Below are 16,950 nucleotides of genomic sequence, written 5' to 3' on the forward strand. Positions count from 1 at the left end.
TGCAGGGCCACTGTCACAGCTGCTGTCATGAATAATACAAGGGCACGTACACAACTCCCCCCCCCTTTTTCCTTTTCCTTACTAAAAATAAAATATATATTTATATATGTGCAAGACAAATATGGACTGAACATAAAAATGCTTCACATTTTGAACTATAGAACCTCTAAAAATGTAATTTAAGAACAGCTTGATCGGACTAATGAACGGAATGTCAGCATCCTCACTATTAGTCGAAGTATGTGCATCCCAAAGCCCTTACTGAAATGGGATGAAGCCAGCCCGACTTTTTCCACATTACATTAAGAAAAGCAGTGGGTAGGAATTCACAAAATAGAGACGCTCCTGATCCTTTGAACATACTGCCCTTAACACATCAGGCAAAATGGAGGTGTGTCGGACAGCTTCCCTCCCTCCCCCCCCCCCCGCCCCGGTAATTTATTATCTGAACCTGCCAATAATGTCACCCATTTCGATACATCAGACTATGCTTTTTTTTTTTTTTTTAAAAAAGATATTTGCAATGCTGAAGAATTAGGCATAAGTTGTCGCACAAAGCAAAAATAATTTCCCCAAACCTGTTTTTCAAAACTGGCAGTGTAAAGAAGGCAGCATTGGAAGTGTTGTTTGATATATTGATAATGCCACAAACCCTCCACGGCAGACGAGTACTTCTGCGTTTCGGCGACGAGGCTCGTTGCTGCCAGCACACAGAAGTCAAACGCTTAACAGAGATCCTTTAGAAAGCCTGTAAAATTTGTTGGTGTGGTATTTTTTTTTTTTTTCTCTCCTTTCAGTTGTGTTGTTGATGAAAACTTCCCCTCACCGTGCCGTAACATCCCTCCCGATGGATCTCTGCTAAACGCGCCATCTGCTTACACTGAACCGGACAGAGACCACTTAGGTTTAGTGTTACCGTAGCAGCCTTTTGAGAAAGTAGAAACCTATTAACAACTTCAGCCTAATCCCAAGAAAGCCCAACAGTCAGAATTCATTAGGAAGTTTACTAGAGGGTACCATTACACCCATGCCTTTAAGAGTTTTAAAAGTCCATATATAATAATATCTATATATATTTAAGAGTGAATTTGGATTGCCTGAGTAACAGCTGTCTGGCAAACGGGACACGATGGCGTTTCCTTTTCACAGATTTTGTTGGCACACTCCATGCAGAAGAGATTGTGGCCGCAGGGGACCAGAGCCGCAATGACTTCGCTCTCGAAGCAGATCACGCAGTCGTGCTTCCGTCTCGACTCGGGGGGCGAGCTGGACGTGGAGCCGCCGTTGGAAGAGGAATAGCTGTTGGTACCATTGGAGAAAGCGGGGATGTATATGGGAAGGCCGGCTTGGTGGCCGGTGCTGGGTGGGTCGCTCCTCACTCTCCTAGCCAGCGGGTGATCCAGGCTCTCTGGAAACGTGGGCGACAGGCGAGGAGTGGATGGCTGGCTCCCTCGGCGCTGAGGCTTGGCGTTACTAGCAGGGTCGCTACCGAAGCCGGAGAGCGGGTTTACAGGTTCAAAAGGGGTCCAAATGGTTTGGGAAGGCGTTGGTAAGGAGTCATACGCAGGAGAGTCGACCGCAAGGTCTTCCGTGCCCACCGAAGGCAGCGTTTCTCCGAACCAGAAGTTGCCTGTGCTGAATGGACTCGTTGGGCTGAAGTCAGCCAATCTATTGCTTCCAAAATAGGAATCTGTGGAGCCACTTCCCAAGGAGCTGGAGCTGTCGTTTCTATAATTAGAAATCATTCTGGTGCGGCTAGGAGGGACAGGATTAGAAGCAAGCCACGCAGATCCAAGAGTGCCTCCTTCGAAGCTCACATCCGTACCGTTGTAGTGGAAATCGTTCTCTTCGTTCAGCTCGATGTAGTTCCCGGTACGCATGGCTATGTGCATCTCGATCTCCTCACGTGCGCGGTCCACGTTTTCGGGCATTCCCGTGACTTCGAAGACAGGCTCCTTGTCTCTGCTGGGAGTGACTATGTAGGTATGGGTCTGCTGCTGAATTCTTTTGATTGTAGCTCCTTTCGGTCCAACCACCAGCCCAACTACACGGTAAGGCACCCTGACTTGGACTGTCGTCTGACCCGGCAGGTTGGGGGTACACGGCAAACCGCCCAGGGCAGGACCGTTCTTGTTGCGGGACGCTCTGATCATGGAGAAGTGCTCAGCTGCTGAGAGAATTTCCCTTTTGGCCATGGCTACGTCTTCTTTTCGTCCAGTGACGACAAAGATGGGTTCTTCTCCACGAACAGGGGTCTTAATGTAAGTATTTGTCTTGGCCCTTAGTGCTTTTATTTTACAACCTGTTTAAAGGAAACACATGCAAGTTTAGCAAGACGTCTAAGTTTAGAAAGCCACAAGAAAGCCATCTATTTTAAGCTGTTTGAGAGTTTCAAGAAAGAGTTTCAAGGGTGAAACCAGAAGCAGCTGTTTTTATCTCTACAAGCCACACTAGAGAAAGCGGTAACAACTTCCACCTACTACTTCCAAACAGACCTCTGACACTTACAGCCACAAACTATTTTAGCAACACTTCTCAGGCCATTTTAGCCCATCATCTCCTCAATTGCTATCAGACAGTGAAAAAACATGGATGGCTTTTTCCTCTATGACAGCCACGTTCATGGCTATCCCATAAATACTGGTGGGTTTATATTTTTTCCCCTTAATTGGGTATCCTTCAGTTATTTCTAAGATCCCCAAAGGGAGTAAATGCTCACACATACACGCACTTCAGTCCGCTGATACATTAGCCTTTCACTGACAAGCACGACCTAAAAGCAAATTAAACATTTACAAGCGAGAGAAGGACCTGTATCACAACCTGTGTAGGATATAGATAAAAATTATTGATTCACTGAGAACTCTTCATTTGCTTCCTGTTACCAATAAGTGTTATTTAATCCTTACTCTTCCCTGTGGGATGAAGGAGCCACTCCTTGAACTGTCAAGTAGGAGTTCAAGCAGGTTCTTGCATGCAAATAAGGTTTACTATGTAATGTTATGTGCCTACGTGGATTTTTTTCTTGTTAACTGGGTAAATACAGTCTGAAAGAGAAGCAGAAAAGTTAATGAAACATTTGTCTTTGATTTTGGGGGACTGAATTATAACGTTTGCTAGGCCACAGCAGCGGCAGGCTCCTTCCCAAGATGCTTAAGGCGTTTTGGCAGAGTGCATACAGAAGCACCTTTTACCCATCACAGGACTGGAAAAGCAGGCAGCGCAAAATTAAGAGAGACAAGCAGGTCCATGACATGCAAGGCAGTCGACCGGATTCAGTCTTAACTGAATTTAGCCTATATTAAAACCAATTCAAAAGCATGTCGCACTAAGTATCATTTTATAGTCAACCTCATCTTGAAACAACTATAAGCGACGTTTGCAGACCGAGTGTTTTAAGCATCATTTCACTTGCAGGGTGAAATCTGTTCCCATTTTCCTCATTTACTTTAAGTATCTCATAACTGTCTGGGTACACGAAGACTGTTTTGTCAGTTGCTTGCACCCAAGGTACCACTAGCAATAACAATTTTACAGTTCGAAAGCCGCTCAAAGATGCACTCTCTTCAGGACTATCTACTCATATTAAAAAAAGCAACGAATATGCAGATGCTGGGTGGAATAGAGGGAAGGAAGAGCCTCTTCTTGCAGGGCCCCTGCACGCAGCAAGGACAAAGGCTGAACACAACAGCCCTTTGTTTCCAGGACACAGCTGGAGAGGAAGTTTATTATCTTCAACAGCTGGTCAGGAGGTAGCCCTACCTCCACCAAAACGCGCACGGAGGAGCACGGGAGGCACAGGCAGATCTGCGCGAAGGAGGGGATGCAGACCCGAGAGCCGAACAAGAAGTTCAGCAAGAAGAGCAAACATCTGCAGGAGAGAACAAACTCATAAGCCTCAACCTCCCACTACAGCCCACTGAGAGGGGCACTAGTGCTCTGTTAAATAAAAAAAGGGAAAAAACACAGACATGAGATGCCTTATGGCACGCATCCTTTGAAGCCATGCCATCTCCCCGCTCGTACCAGACAGCAGCACCTCACTCAGGCAATCCACCTTTATTCCCTCCATCTCTTCAGTTGCATTTCGCCCTCTAAGTCAATCTGCTCGCCCGCTCTGCTTCCTGTGCCTGCAGTTACTCAGAAAGGACGGTGGGCTCCAACCTTAAAGCCACAAGGATCCCCAAAGCAGTGCCGCTGAAGTTTTCACACCAATCGAGACCTCTTCACTGGCACATCTAAACCCAAAGTCAGCCTCCTGATGCATATCAATTATTCTCCAATTTACACAAATTACTTCCATTTACTCCGTTCCGCCCAAGTATATATTTTTTTCATGGAAATCACAGAGGCAGCATTTTAAAAGAGAATAATAGGAGCATCTAGCATAAGATTTATATATCTAAAAATATACATAATTCATTAATTCAGAGCCTACTTAATTCTAGTTTCCAAAGTGCTTTACCAATTCTTATAGTCTACGTTTTAGACAAGACTTTCCTGAGCTTTTAGAAACTCAAATCCAGTTAGAAAGCTGCACCTTCTGCTTCCTTCCCCATTTCAGCTGCGAACTCCCAGAGATTGCTTTGCCAGAGCCACATTTCCAAACAGCTCCGCTTCCTTCTTTAGGCTGCGGAATGGCACAGACCAAGGTGGGCAGAGCTGTTCTTTTCAGGTATGGGTCACATACCTAGAAAGCAGAGGCCACACGCTGCCTCGGCTCCCTGCAGTGAAAGAACAAGGCTTTTAAACATCGGAAAGCTGGCTTCAATGGAAAGCTGACTCCACACACAATCAAGGTCAACTCTCAAACTTTAACTGAAAAGTTCGACAGAACTGAAGAAAGTCACCACATACAAACCCCAACATCTCTGAATGAGTCAGTCAATACCCGCTGGTTTTGTCTACGAGGAGTGCTGGAAAACCCCCACCACAGACAGTCATGTCAACACACAAGGTCAGCAGCCCATTGTACCACTCCAGCAGGATGATCTTTCTATTTGCTTTTACTCAGCTGCTCTGGTTTCCCACCCTCCTCCATTAGTCACTACCGAGGCAACGATACGAAGTACGGCTGATCCCATCCCCTCACTGACAGCCCGCAGCATCCAGAGGCGCTGGGGCCATGGTGACATGAGGTCGGCCAGCTATGAAGTCATGCAGCCAAGGAATGAATCAAGAAGTTTCCCAACCTCCCAAGCTTAGACACAGAAAGACAAAGGAAAAAAAAAAAAAAAAATTACACTGCCCCATGCTTTTGCAATAAATCATCAGATCATTGTATCCAAGATTTTGAAGTACAGAGATGAGAAAGCCCGAAGAGGGGACTTCTAGACTGGAAATTTAATCAAAACTTTCAGAGTAATCTTAATTTTGGTATGATAATGGAAGTCTATTCAATACAAGTTGCCATACTTGATTCAGCAGTACAAGCATTCCTAAGCAGCACACTCAGCTATACGTACATACTGACATAGTTAAAGCAAAACCCTTTAGTTTTGCTTTCGTTTAGGCAAAGATTTACTTGCCTGCCTGGGCATCCGAGGAGGAGCCAAGCCTGTACCGAGCCCTGCAGGCAGTGTTCACCCTGTACCGGCTGATTTGCATCATTCTTCTCAAGCCTCCTCCCTGTTTTTCCCTTAAGAGGATTATTTGACTAAACATTTTAAACACACTACGAATATTATACTCCCCAAGAAACTTAAGGGTAGCTCTGAAGGAATTGTTTACCTCATACACCACCAATTTTAAATGATCAAATACTTCCTTATTAAAAAGAAAAAAGGTGATAGAAGACAGATTATTTCCCCCTCCTCCCTTGAAGCAAGAGTCAAGCGCAGCAGCCACAGCGCCCACAGCCCTCACTCACCACACAGCAACAGCCAGCTCAGCCTTCACTCCAACTTTCACCTTTCATGGTTGTGAACAGGATGAGACACGTCAAAACCCGTCTCAGGCCACTGACTCCACCAGGGAAACTCCCCAACGGAGCTGGCAGAGCCAAGCGTGCGCCTGCCTCTCACACCAGCCGACCCGTTGCCGCAAGCCAAGAACCACCCAAAAAAGCATCCCTCCTCTGCACAGCCATGTCGGTATCCAGGAGAAATGGAACCTTACCCCCGTTTCTTTCTTTTGCTGAATTCACCTCAGCACTATGCATCGGGAATGGGACTAGGATTTATTTACAGATGAGGATCCCTTTGTTGCATGGTCTCTTCCAAACAGCTACACCAGGGGAAGGAAGTCCTTCCTGCTGCTGAGTACCAATGGTACCAAAACACAGCCTGTCAAAGTGGGGACACACACCCGATTCCCACATTCCTCCTGCAGTTCTTGCCAAGCGCAGCAAAACTGAGGTTCAGGCACACACGGGAACCCAAACCTTCTTATCATGTCTGTTTAACCTTGCCTCCCTGATTACATAGGGCTTTGGGGGGAAAAAAAAAATGAAAAAAAAAAGTTTATCTAAACAGAAGCCTGGAAGTCATAGCAGTGAACAGCCCATGTGAACCAAAATCAACTGACAATACCAGTTTGTTCTCCTTCCCTGCTCCTGACAGGTACCTAGCTATGGGGATCAAAACTGAGAACCTCCTGCAGCTCTTTAGACACACAAATCCTGCGGGGAGATGCCAGTACTGCCCCGGCTGTAAGAGCAGCCAGCAGGGTGACGCTGCATTCGCGCCAACGCAGCTCTTGCACAGGAGGCAGCGCTGATGAGCGGCCCCAACCAAACCCAGCATCCTCCAACTTGGCCCCAGAGCAAAGCGGAGATCTCGCAGATCGGCCTCCACAGCTTGTTCGCACTAAAGAGAAAGCCGTAGTTCACCGGAATCTATTTTTCAGTAGCTTTGCCGTTATCTGATGAAAGGCAATACTGTATTACAGCCTCCACTCTGTATACGGTCTTTAGCACTTTGACCACTGATTTTGTAATACGCTGACACAGAGTAAAGAGGTGGTGACAGAATAAGTAGGGACATCAACCTGGAACTGCGAGCTGCTAGGAGAGGCACAGCTAATTCCTTGCCTAGAAAGTCAGCGCAGGGTTTGGGAAGTGCCGGCAGCCCCGCAGGGACGACACAGCGGCGTGCCAAGGAGAGAGGGGACTGCCCAGGGATTTGTTTTCTACCAACCTGCAACTGTCGTGTGCGGACACAGCTTTAAAGGTAGAGCCTGTTAAGTTGGCACAGCCCTTATCATTGCTAGGTTGCCACAAGCTTTTAATTGGAAAGCACAAACTCCTGCAGCTACAGTAATGAAGGATTTGCAGAGACTGAAACACTGGATGTACCATAAGGCCGACGGTTGCTGGATCTGCCGAGCATAACACTGCCCACCTGATTAACAAACAAAGAAAAATTAATCTACTTTATTAAGAATGACGGCTCTACATATTTTTCAGAAGAGTTGTTCTATACTGGTGGTACAAGCTGCATTCTTTTGCTTAAACATAGGGTGCTTCCTTTCAGCTGTGACATAGCTAAAAATATCTATCCAGTTTGTGATTATACAGTAGAAAACTGATATATGCCCCATTTATTAAGCATACAGAGATGAAGCTGCATTGGGACAGAAAATGAAATCCTGTTCTAAATTGTTTAATGGTTAAACCTCCTTAAGCAGGCTGGCTACACAAGAAAATTAAGACCAGAACATTTTTGGCACTTCACTGGGTTATTAAAGTAATGAAATACTACCTGTGGTCTGCTCAGTTGACAGACTGACTCTGGTTACTATCGCCTTTCACCTAAGATTAATTAATTGATCTCACACCTTGTTTTAATTCATGGACCAGAAAATTTCAACTCCTGGCAATTTTTTTTTTTTTTTTTTTTTTCAACTGGCTGTTGAATATAGTTAGTTGATTCAAGGAAGATGAAGAATTTCTCTGCACTTGCAAAAGATGCTGCTCTGCAAAAAAAGACCCTAGATCTACATACTCAGGCAGCTATTTATCACCCCCCTCCCCCCCCCCCCCCCCCCCCCCCGGTATTTTTATCTCAGACAATAATTATCAAAAAGAATTCTTCAAAAGCAGGTTCTTCTTTATTTTTATGCAGCTTTCTCTAGAGACAGAGGTAAACTGAGAGACACCTCATCACACAGCACAGCACCCATCCTGCCGCCAGGACTGACCACCAACAGCTTTAACAGCTCCCCATCAGCATTCTGTAGCACAGGCAATAGTCTGATCACTATTTGGGTTAATTAGCTGGTAAGATTAAGGCTCCCGTGTGACAGCTAAGCATGATGCGTGATAGAGAGCTAGCAAATATGAATACAGCAAGGGACAGGCGCAGTTCGCAGCTGGGGTTTGCTCAAGCCCACGGGGCAGGTCGCTGGCAGGTTTGGAACCAGAAGATGACAGTCCCTGAAGAAGAGAGCAGGCTAACTGCTTAAACGGGGACATGGATGTACGCAGAGTTTAAGCAATTGCTGTTTTGTTCGTTACCTAATGAACAAAGCAATCTCATCCCTGGTGGTACCCAAGCTGCAGTTCCTTGGAGACAGCCACTTGAAACGCATACGGAGTTCTGAGAATTACGTCCCTGGGCAAAGGCTTTTCGCACGGGCTACCCAAGCGCTAGCATGTGCTCCTGCCCTTCATCAGGCTGTATCTTTTAAGGTTAAATTTTCCATTTATCACAGTAGGGATGCTTCATAGCGAGAACCCACCAAGCAGAGCTTCTTCTCCAATTTACAATCCAAAAATGCAATACCAATACCATTATAACCCAAAACTTGGGAACACAGTTCTGGCTCTCTGCTCTGGAGTGTGGCTGCAGTAATGGTTTCAAACGATGACCGTACCTCAGGAGTGCCGTGCACGGGTAATAACCATCTTTCACTTCTAACTATAACGACACTACAATAAACAATGCTGCAAGTAGGTAAATTACTGAGTAGCCTAGAGGAGAAAGAAAAACTCAACTGACAGCCACTCTGATAAAGTTGTTCCAAGAGAAGGAAAGACGACATACAAGTCTTTCAAGAAAAATAAAAATTACAGCATTTTCTACCAAAGACATTTTTCCCTGCCTCCTGACCCCCTCATTAACTCACCACTGCAATCAAAGGCTTTTAGTTACGCTGCACTTACCAAACCCCTGTGCCTGCCTGTGGAACATTTCAATATGACTCACGCTATATATAGCGACCGAGACTGCTCCTATTATAATTCCATCACGCTTACCCATTTCTGAGGAGCAACTGACCACTTATTTCGCTTTGCATTTTATACATGTACAAACGCAAAGATGATACATGACTTTCCTACTTGACAACATCCAGCTGGAACTGCAGAAGGGGTTTTAGACAAGATACTTTCCAGACCAGCACTTCAAGCTTGTGTGCACCAGATGCCGGAGCGACACAGGCTGGGACTTGTTGAGGTACCAGGAAGGAGGACAACCTGGAGATCTCGCATACCTTAATCAAAAGCCATGTAATCACAGTCAAACCCTCAGCTGGGCCAGACTGCAGGGACAGGACTTTGGCCCTACTGCTGCCACACTAATGGATGGGAAAAGAGGGGAGCTTTAAGAGTCCCTGATGATGCTGAGAAAGCGTCCCAAGGGAAGGCTGCTCACAAGCTCCCAGGGACATCTCCCTCTCCTGGAAAACAAGAGCCCTGGTTCAAGAACCGTGTACAAACTCTTTATTAAAGATTTCTTAGGTACGTATCAATTTCAATCAATTTATATATCAGCCCAGTACAGAATGAAGTAGTCAGCCTGCACGCTGTCTCCTTCTATATGTCAGGTTGAGACAATCTATAAATCAGGAGTCCCACAGGCAGAGGAATACTCCAATTCCCAAGACAGACAGTAACTCAGTAAACAAGTTACACGCAGCAAAAGAGCCAGAGGGCAGCAACTTGTATTATTAATTACTTGCACTCCTGCAGCAGCAGGACTAAGGTAGCAGCTGCTGGGCAAAATTAGTTATAAGAGATTGAGTATGTCCAACGAATAAAATAACTACAGGGAAAAGAAGTTGTTTTCATTAAGAACATTGATCTAGTGAATTAAACAGATTGGTGTGAGCAACAGTGCTGGCAAACCTGACCTGCACAAGGCAGATTTTAAAAGGGACCACCATTCAACATGCCAAGATGGCCAATAAAAGAAAGATTGCAAAAAACCCACGCAAATCTTCACCTACGCCAAATCCGTTGCTTCAAAAGTGCTGCTTGAGCTGTGTTTTTAAACACAGAATTCCACACTATATTGTCAAATGTAAAGTGAACTAGAAGGTAAAAAGCAAGAGATACTGTGTCTTTGTTCAGAGGAGCAGCAGAGAACTTGATGCAGACCGCAGAACTACTGACTCACACCAGTGAAGGAAACCGAGATCTCGGACGCTTGCAAGATCTCATAAAGGAATACCTGAAAGAGAGAGAAAAGGAAGACATTCTTAAAGAGTAACCGAAGTCAGAAACAAATGCTTGATTTAGAGCTTTTTGGCCTTTTCTTTGGATGAAATAAGAATGTTCTAGTGTTCGGCAGCCTTTTTCCTTTGTTACAGCAAGTTTGCAACCCTGCTAAATATTTTGCCTGCAATGGGGAATTGGCCCTGTGGGGTGGAGGTATTGCATCAAAAACAAATTGAAGACCTTTGAGATATCCAACACTTTGTTTAGAACAAAGTTTCTCTTCCAGAAATTCAGACCACAGTGTACTAGAAGAAAGAGTAACAGGGGCTAAGACAGGGAAAAGCACAGTGTCTGCTGACTTTACTAACAGCTTAAAAAAAATTCATCACCATTTTCTCATGCCACCAGCAGCTTAATCCAGTGCAGTTCGGAAGCACATTAATAGGGATTGCTTTTGTATGTGCACGTTATAAACTTAAAACATACTCTTTTAGAACACTGCAATGTTACAAGAAAACCAGAAGGACCAGAGGGTTAGAAATCGGCACTTTATGTTGCAAGATTTCTATGATTTTTATTTCAGCTTCATCCAAAGATCTTACTTATGCAGGTATTCCCTTCTGGTATTCATACGTTAAAATCTACAGAATTTCTGGCAGGCTGCACAAAGAGAAAAAAAAAAATCTCTCGAGCGCACACTGTGTTTGGTGTGCTTCCCACCCAACACGCCAGACAAGAGCAGCATTTATGACCGAGGATTTATGATCCCAGCTGGAGAACCTGCACCCTTCTGACACACTTTGCAACTTGAGTTGGGTCTTCGCATAGCGCAAATGACCAACAGCAGAACCGAAACGACGTCTGTCACACAGTACCAGAGCAATAGGCCACTGAAACTTCAGCAGCGATTTCAGACTGTGCCAGGCCACGGTATGCTCACGTGGTTCAGTTCCTGGAGTTCCAGGCTCTAAAAGTGACGAGACTTCAACTTCTCAGAAAAAAAAAAAAAAAAAAAAAAGCTTTTGTATTGGATTTCAACAAACAGCTCAAGTTTTCTTTCAGTCTTTAGAATGAGCCGTTTAGTATAGCACTTAACAACCTGCAAAAAAAAAAAAAAATAAATCTGAAGCGTAACTGCCTTTTCAGCTTTCACTTAAAATAAGTTAGCTGAACCTGTAGTCTTGGTTGTCTGTGGCAATCAACTGACACAGAGATAGGTGATGACTTCAGTCGTGCAAATTAAACTCATTCTTGAGAGTGGAAATCTTAAAACATCCAGTTTAAAAAAAACCCAAACCAACACAACAATATGCAATTCAGACTAATTAGCTATGCTTATGCTGACTTCTTCGAGGTCAGCAATTAATAACCAGTCAAGGCTACCTAAGTATTATCAGTAATTCAGTAATGTTATTATCACAACACAGAGACACAAACCCAGGCATATAGTTCTTTTTGAAAGGACTATAATTATCCTACCATAGGACACCTAGGTACTATACTCAGCTAACACAAGTACTTGCTCCAGCATTGTTTTAGCACTGTTTCCACCCTCCGCAAGTAACAGCTATTGTTTTTATTTGGCTGTTCAGCTACACTAGATAGTTATCAGCTACCAACTTATCAGAATTATTTTTTTTTGTTTCAAATTACAGGACTATTTTAAGCAAAGTAATATTTTGCTCAAGAGCCTGCATTCAAAAGCAAAGAGCAAAAAGGAGTCCAAGATCATTAAATATGCATAAAAATGTTATTTTAGTTGCAAGGCTGTCTCATGCAAAGCAGATTTGTCATTATCGATTTAATCAGTGAAATGGGATGATATCATTCCTCCTCCTCTTACTCATCTGGGGTTTGGAGACTGCCCTGCCCGTTTCAAGTTCTGCAGCCATCATCTGAACTATTCTTACAGAAGGGAGAGAAGCTCAGAGTTAAGTAGCTCCAACTTGAGTGATGTCTTAGGGAGAAAAAGCACTATTGTCAGCTTTATCGAGGATATATACACTTGGAAAATCACTGCTGGAATGCATTAGCAAATATATTAGCTGAAGACAGTTAATACCTTCGAGGCTGAAGCATCTCTCTATAGGACAGGCTTTTGTCCCTTCCACCACCTTTCAGGTTTTCTGTTCATTTCTTCAGACACCACCCCTCTTTTTGCATTATTCAAATCAGCTTTCAGTGTAAAGAAAGAAGCGCTGGGCACTGAAGACTCCAGTTAAACTTGTCAAAGCCTTCTCAAGACCCACCAGAATTGCCACAGAAAATCACCATCGCCAGCTTTAGAGATTAAACCAAAACCTTCCGAGTCAGATCTCCAGAAGGTTTTTTTTGGGTGTGGATTTTTTTTTTTTTCTTAAGTCTGGATACATGCTTATATAATTTTGGTATACGCCCTATGCCAGGTTTTCTCAGGCAAACAAAGTCACCTCCTCAGCAATGCAGCTTTCTCGCTACCGCTTCTCAAGAGCGCTTTCTCCGACTTTATTTTATTGTTTCTTTTCAACCAATGGAACTTTGTGTACGTGGGATTTTTAGCTGCTGACAGCAAAGGAAGTCACTTGTCTGACCAGCATGATGACTGGCCGATGTACCGAAGGTTGGATTCAACAGCTAGTTCAAATTCATGCAGGAAGCCTGTACAATGCCATGAATGGAATCTAGTTTTCCTGGCTCCCAGTCACATGCCTTAACAAGAATAAAGGCATACAAATATCTTTTCCTTTGTTGTTCACCTTTGAGATTCTTCCACTTCAAAGACTACAAAGAATTATTACACTACCCCAACCCGTGTCTGTCAGCTTCATTTTTTTTTAGGGGGGGGGGGAAGGGTAATAAGAAAAGGTTGAGAATATTTAAGATTTAAAAAAAAAAAAACCCACACCAAAAAAACACCAAACCCCACCAGCTTTCAGAAATACTACAGGACTTCTTTTTTTAAAGAAGGAACACCTACTATTCATGAAAAGAAAATTTTACTTAAGCCTTTTCCAGTGTCTTTTACAGTGATGTAAATACTCCCGGCAGCAACACGTTAAACCACTGTCACAGTGGTTTAACCCAGCAGCCTCCAACCGAGCTTTGAGAGAAAACCAGCAACCACAAGGTACATTTCAGGCACTCCACACCTTCTATAGCTGCCACATCCCACATCTCTGCGCAGTCACAAGCACAGATTCAGCGAGCCCAGCTACCCACGTGGGAAGCCGCAATACAGAGACCCAGAGCGGGGCTGTGGGAGCACCACTTCGCTGCCTGAAGTGCTATATTTATTCCTGAAACTTGCACATAATTGGAAAAAAATGTTAAATGCAAGTGCCGTAAGGTTTTTTGCTTGTTTACAGCTCTCTTAGGAATCAGGGGCTCCTTTGGTCTGATAAACAGTGTCTGGAAATTCTCTCACTCCGTGCAAAAAAAATTAAATTTGGATAAATAATACCGTGGAATTCTGGTTATCATTATTCTTTCAGTTAGGGGGTTAGGATTTACAATAAACATTCTTTCAGACACAGCAGTGAGGCCTCCAGCAAAGCCCAGATCAAACTCAGCATTCCTGGTATTTCAGAGCTGATGTTTTCGAGCTGCAGACATTTCAAGTTCTTTTTATACCTCACGAAGACGGCAATAGAAAGAACGTAAACTTAATCTTTGTGAGAATCCATCACAAGTAACATTCCGATTACATAATTAGATATTAAAGTATTACAGCACAGAGGAGTCTGGCATAAAACTGAAGCTGAATTCGTTCAAGATAATGCAACCAGCTGGTTACGATGTGTACTGGGAAGAGAATATGCAGTATCTTTATTTTCAGAGAGAACAGAAGGCTCAGCGAAGGATGCAGACCCGGCCAGCCTTGCTCGAGGCAGCCCAAGCTGACAAGACTTTGGCGGGCACCAGCACAGACCCATGCAAAGCAGGTGTGTGAGAGAGCAAGAGCCTCTGGGCCATAAAAGGAGATGCAAGGACCAGTACTTCTAAGAAATTTGACAAATACTTAGTGGAACTAACACAACTTACTCAAGTCGGTCTCTAAGCATAAGTCTCCTTTGAATGAGACTTTTCCTTACGCAAAGCTTTCACGCAAATATATTTGGTAAGCATTTTTCTTAGCTCTCCCTCCACTCCTTCCTCTTCTGTAGCCCAAATTCTTTTTATGACGTGATCCCTCCCCGCCGAGGCTATTTTATCACAAGCCAAACAGTGTGACATCAGATAAGAAATAAAAGCAGAAGCAGCAAATGAACTCTTCAGGAACAATGATCCTATTTTTATGCAAGCTCCATTATCTTCTTTTTAAGCGACTCAAAGTGCTGAGAAATATACTACAGAGAACAATCCTGATCTGGTGGAGAATAAACACAGCAGCCTAATCGGTCCTCAAAGCCCAATAGTTTGTATTTCTCTTTTAGAGGACTGTAGCAATAACCATTTTCAGTTCTGTTTTCCATTCCCCCCCCCCCCCCAATGACACATGAGCAGTCTTAAGACATTCAAACACTATTTCTTGGAAAAGATATTTTTCTGCTTCTGAACAGAACAGGCTTGTCTGCATCAGAGGAAGCTACCTGCCAATTTCTGCGGCACAGGCTTCGGTTCTCCTTTGACACACCCAGCAGAAAAAACCACCCTCGACTGCTAAAAGCCTAAAAATAAATGTAGAAAGAGAAAACAAAAGTCTGCCCAAGCATCGGTGCTCAGTGAGCATGTCTTTTAGTACCACATTGGTTTAGACCAATGTTACCATTTCTTCCATACTTAAGAAAAAAAAAAAAAAAAGAAACAAAAGCCACATTGATGTAGAGAGACCAGACAGCATAACCGCTCGTTATCTGAGCCGATCAGCAAACGAGACACACCACCCCCAAACCAATAAAGAATAACACAGAAAGGGAAGAGGAAGAGAGCCGCGACTTCATTGTCTGCATTTCCACACCTACACTTGACTCTGCTCAGCGCTTCTCTTGATACATAAAAAGTGCTTTTAAAATTAGGTTCACTGCCAGAAAGCTGGAGCGAAACGTCATCTTTCTAACTCCTCCAAGCACCGCTCCCACGAGACCACATGAAAGGCCAACAACCAACATGACATCACCGATATGACCTTATCCTAACGGCGTAACAGAGACCCATGGAGGGTAGCAAGAGCGATCAACAGGAAGCCACAACCCCAGCAGAAAGACAAGGGCTTCCACACAGAAGAAGGCTGCACATGGCTCTTTTCTCCACCTCTCTGGCTCCTGGGGTCCTACTTTGTCTCGGCCAGCGCTGTGAAAAGCTGTAGGAACAGCATCAGCCCATACCCTCCTCTGCAAGGCAAGCAAGTTAAAGGCCTTCACCCTAAAAGAGTCTTTGCAAACCACAGTCCTATGGTAAAAAGCAGCTTCTTACCAAAGACCACAGGCCAAGTGTTGTAGTCCCCAAGGCCTACCTGGACCCGGCCGGGCCACACACCGCGTTTTACAACCCACGTTACCACCACCCGAAGGCCTAAACTACCCCAGCGCTCACCCTCAGCTCCTCAGCAGCCGGTCCCCCGCGGGGAAGCCGGGCTTTGGGCGAGAAGGGGCACGCAGGGGCCCCTCCAGCCGGCTCCGAGGGGGCCGTGTGGGGAGAGACCCCGCCGTCCACCCCCAGGGAACGGTGGCAGGCCCAGGCCGCCCCCTCCGCCCTCCCGCCCCGGTCCCCCCCTCCCCCCACTCACCCTGCCGCCCCACGATCTCGGCCACATGCTCGGAGCTGGGCACCGGCACGCACTCGGTGGTGTTGACGCTCTTTCGGCGGAGCAGCGCCGCCTGCTCGCCGTTGAGGCCCGCCGCCCCCCCGCCGCAGGCCTGGGACAGCATCGCCGCCATCATGCCCTGAGGATCGTCCGCCCCGCAGAGCGGCCCCGCCGCCGCCGCCGCCTCCTGCGCATCGAAAGCGGGCGAGAGCAGGACGGAGCCCAGCGCCGGCAGCAGCGGCAGCGGCTGGGAGGGCGAGGAGGACGAGGAGAGCAGCAGCAGCGCGGCCGGGTCCTCCTCCTCCTCGTCGTCGTCGTCCTCCCCCGCCAGCAGCTCCTCCTCCTCCAGCTCCAGGTCTCCCTCGTCCCCCGCCGCCTCCTCCTCCTCCTCCGCCCCGCCAGGCCCCGGCTCACCGGGGGGGTCAGGCAGCGGCGCCAAGCTCCCCCCCCGCCGCCGCCGGGCTTGCCGCCGGGCCGCCCGATCGTGGAGGCCGAGGCCGGCGAGGCGCTGCTGGAGCAGCAGCAGCGGCGGGTGGTGGTGGTGGTGGTGGCGGGGGAGGAGGCGCGGCGGCTCGGCGGGCTCGGCGGCGGCGGGGGAGGCCGCGGCGGCGCTGCCGCTCGGCATGGCGGGGGAGGCGCTGCGGGCCGGGCCGGGCCGAGCCGAGCCTAGCGGCACGGAGCCGCCATGCCGCGGCAGGCACCGAGCGTGGCGGGCGCGGCCTGGGCGCTGGGGCCGCGCTCCTCAGCGCGCCTTTTGTCCCATGGCGCTCCCCTCGGCGGCGGCCGCGGGCGGCGGCGGCGGCAGAGGGCGGGGCGGGGAAGGGGGCGTGGCGGCGCGGCCCCGCCCCGC

General features: G+C 46.5%; 1 protein-coding gene across 1 annotated transcript; it reads right to left on the reverse strand.

Annotated features, from left to right (window-relative positions):
• Window positions 1-1,076: 1,076 nt before the first annotated feature.
• MEX3C (mex-3 RNA binding family member C) lies at window positions 1,077-16,725 on the reverse strand (the record flags this gene model as incomplete). Its single annotated transcript, XM_082497865.1, has 2 exons — window positions 1,077-2,302; window positions 16,083-16,725. 2 exons carry the CDS (start codon window positions 16,723-16,725, stop codon window positions 1,077-1,079), a joined length of 1,869 nt encoding a protein of 622 aa, XP_082353991.1.
• Window positions 16,726-16,950: the final 225 nt, after the last annotated feature.

Source organism: Vanellus vanellus (genome assembly GCF_965231255.1).
Source record: "Vanellus vanellus genome assembly, chromosome: Z".
NCBI lineage: Eukaryota > Metazoa > Chordata > Aves > Charadriiformes > Charadriidae > Vanellus > Vanellus vanellus.